The 1,419-nt window shown below is 42.0% G+C and overlaps 1 protein-coding gene across 4 annotated transcripts in view; it reads right to left on the bottom strand.

Annotated features, from left to right (window-relative positions):
• LOC107755388 (amyloid-like protein 1) overlaps positions 1–1,419 on the bottom strand; it is a 53,632-nt gene that overhangs the window by 2,154 nt on the left and 50,059 nt on the right. For all 4 annotated transcript variants that reach the window (XM_016572166.1, XM_016572167.1, XM_016572168.1 and 1 more), the window contains exon 16: positions 1,201–1,344. In XM_016572166.1, coding sequence (XP_016427652.1) covers positions 1,201–1,344 — 144 coding nt within the window. The remainder of the gene's footprint in view (positions 1–1,200; positions 1,345–1,419) is intronic.

The following is a 1,419-nucleotide window of genomic DNA, read 5'->3' as shown; positions in this document are numbered from 1 at the left end:
CAAGGTCCTCCAGCTCAAGAAGGCACATGTACAGGCCCGTCTGAACATCTAAATGATTCAGAGAAGGCTTGGGAGAAAGTGCTGTTGTCACATGAGAACAAAATTGAACTCTTTGGCATCAACTCGACTTGCTGTGTTTGGAGGGAGAGAAATGCTGACTATGACCCCAAGAACACCATCCCTACAGTCAAGCATGGAGGTGGAAACATTATGCTTTGGGGCTGTTTCTCTGCTATGGGTACAGGATGACTTCACCGCATTGAAGGACCGATGGACGGGGCCATGCACCGTAAAATTCTGGATGAGAACCTCCTTCTCTCAGCCAGAACACTGAAGATGGGTCATGGATGATGGGTCTTCCAGCATGACAATTACCAAAAATACCGCCAAGGCAACAAAGAAGTGGCTCAAAAAGAAGCACAATAAGGTCATGGAGTGGCCTAGCCAGTCCCCAGACCTTAATTCTATAGAAAATCTGTGGAGTGAGCTGAAACTTTGAGTTGCCAAGAAACCTTAAGGATTTAGAGAGAATCTTTAAAGAGGAGTGGAACAAAATCCCTCCTGAGATGTGTGCAAACCTGGTGACCAACTACAAGACACGTCTTACCTCTGTGCTTGCCAACAAGAGTTTCTCCACCAAGTTTTGCTTGGGGATCAAATACTTATTTGACTCACTGAAATGCAAATCAATTTATAACCTTTGAACAGTGTTTTTTTTTTCTGGATTTTTTGCTTGATATTCTCTCTATCCGTTAAAATAAACCTACCATAAAAATTATAGACCCTTAATTTCTTTGTAAGTGGGCAAACTTACAAAATCAGTAGGGGATCAAAGAATTATTTTCCCCACTGTATATGTACATGTATGTATAACTTTTTAATTAAATATTAAATTCTGTTTCATGACTTGACTTTTCCTGTTATGCTTTTTTCCCCTATCAAATCAAAATATCAGATTAGATGTCAAACGACTAGATAGCAAAACAGATAGCAGCAGGAAACTGCTTCAGGGGTTGTTACGTCCTCGTGTTATAGTAAATATAATGGGTCATGGTGTAACTGAACTATGCTACAACATTAGAAACCATAAACATCAGCCAGCAGCCATTTTGAGTCTGGGTTTGACCCTGTTTCTTGGATGTGCTGCTTCAAATACAAACACGCAAATGTGAGTAATGATCCTCTCAGACAAACTCTCACCTCCACTATGCCATGACTGATGGTTCCATAAGGCTTACGGCGAACTAGCAACAAGCTGATGACCATCACCATAGCGATAGCCACGGCAACCACCAGCAGCCCCACCATTGCTCCACGGTTAAATGTCTCCAAAACATCCGGCTGCTGTGATAGAAAACAGTGAGGCATTGAGTTTCACATTCAGTACAATACAAGAACCAAATCAGCACCTTGGGGGGA

The sequence above is a fragment of the Sinocyclocheilus rhinocerous genome, unplaced genomic scaffold (assembly GCF_001515625.1).
Source record: "Sinocyclocheilus rhinocerous isolate Xijiao unplaced genomic scaffold, SAMN03320098_v1.1 scaffold3307, whole genome shotgun sequence".
NCBI classification, from domain to species: domain Eukaryota; kingdom Metazoa; phylum Chordata; class Actinopteri; order Cypriniformes; family Cyprinidae; genus Sinocyclocheilus; species Sinocyclocheilus rhinocerous.
Note: the sequence above shows the minus strand (reverse complement) of the source record. Positions and strands in the feature narration are given on the sequence as shown.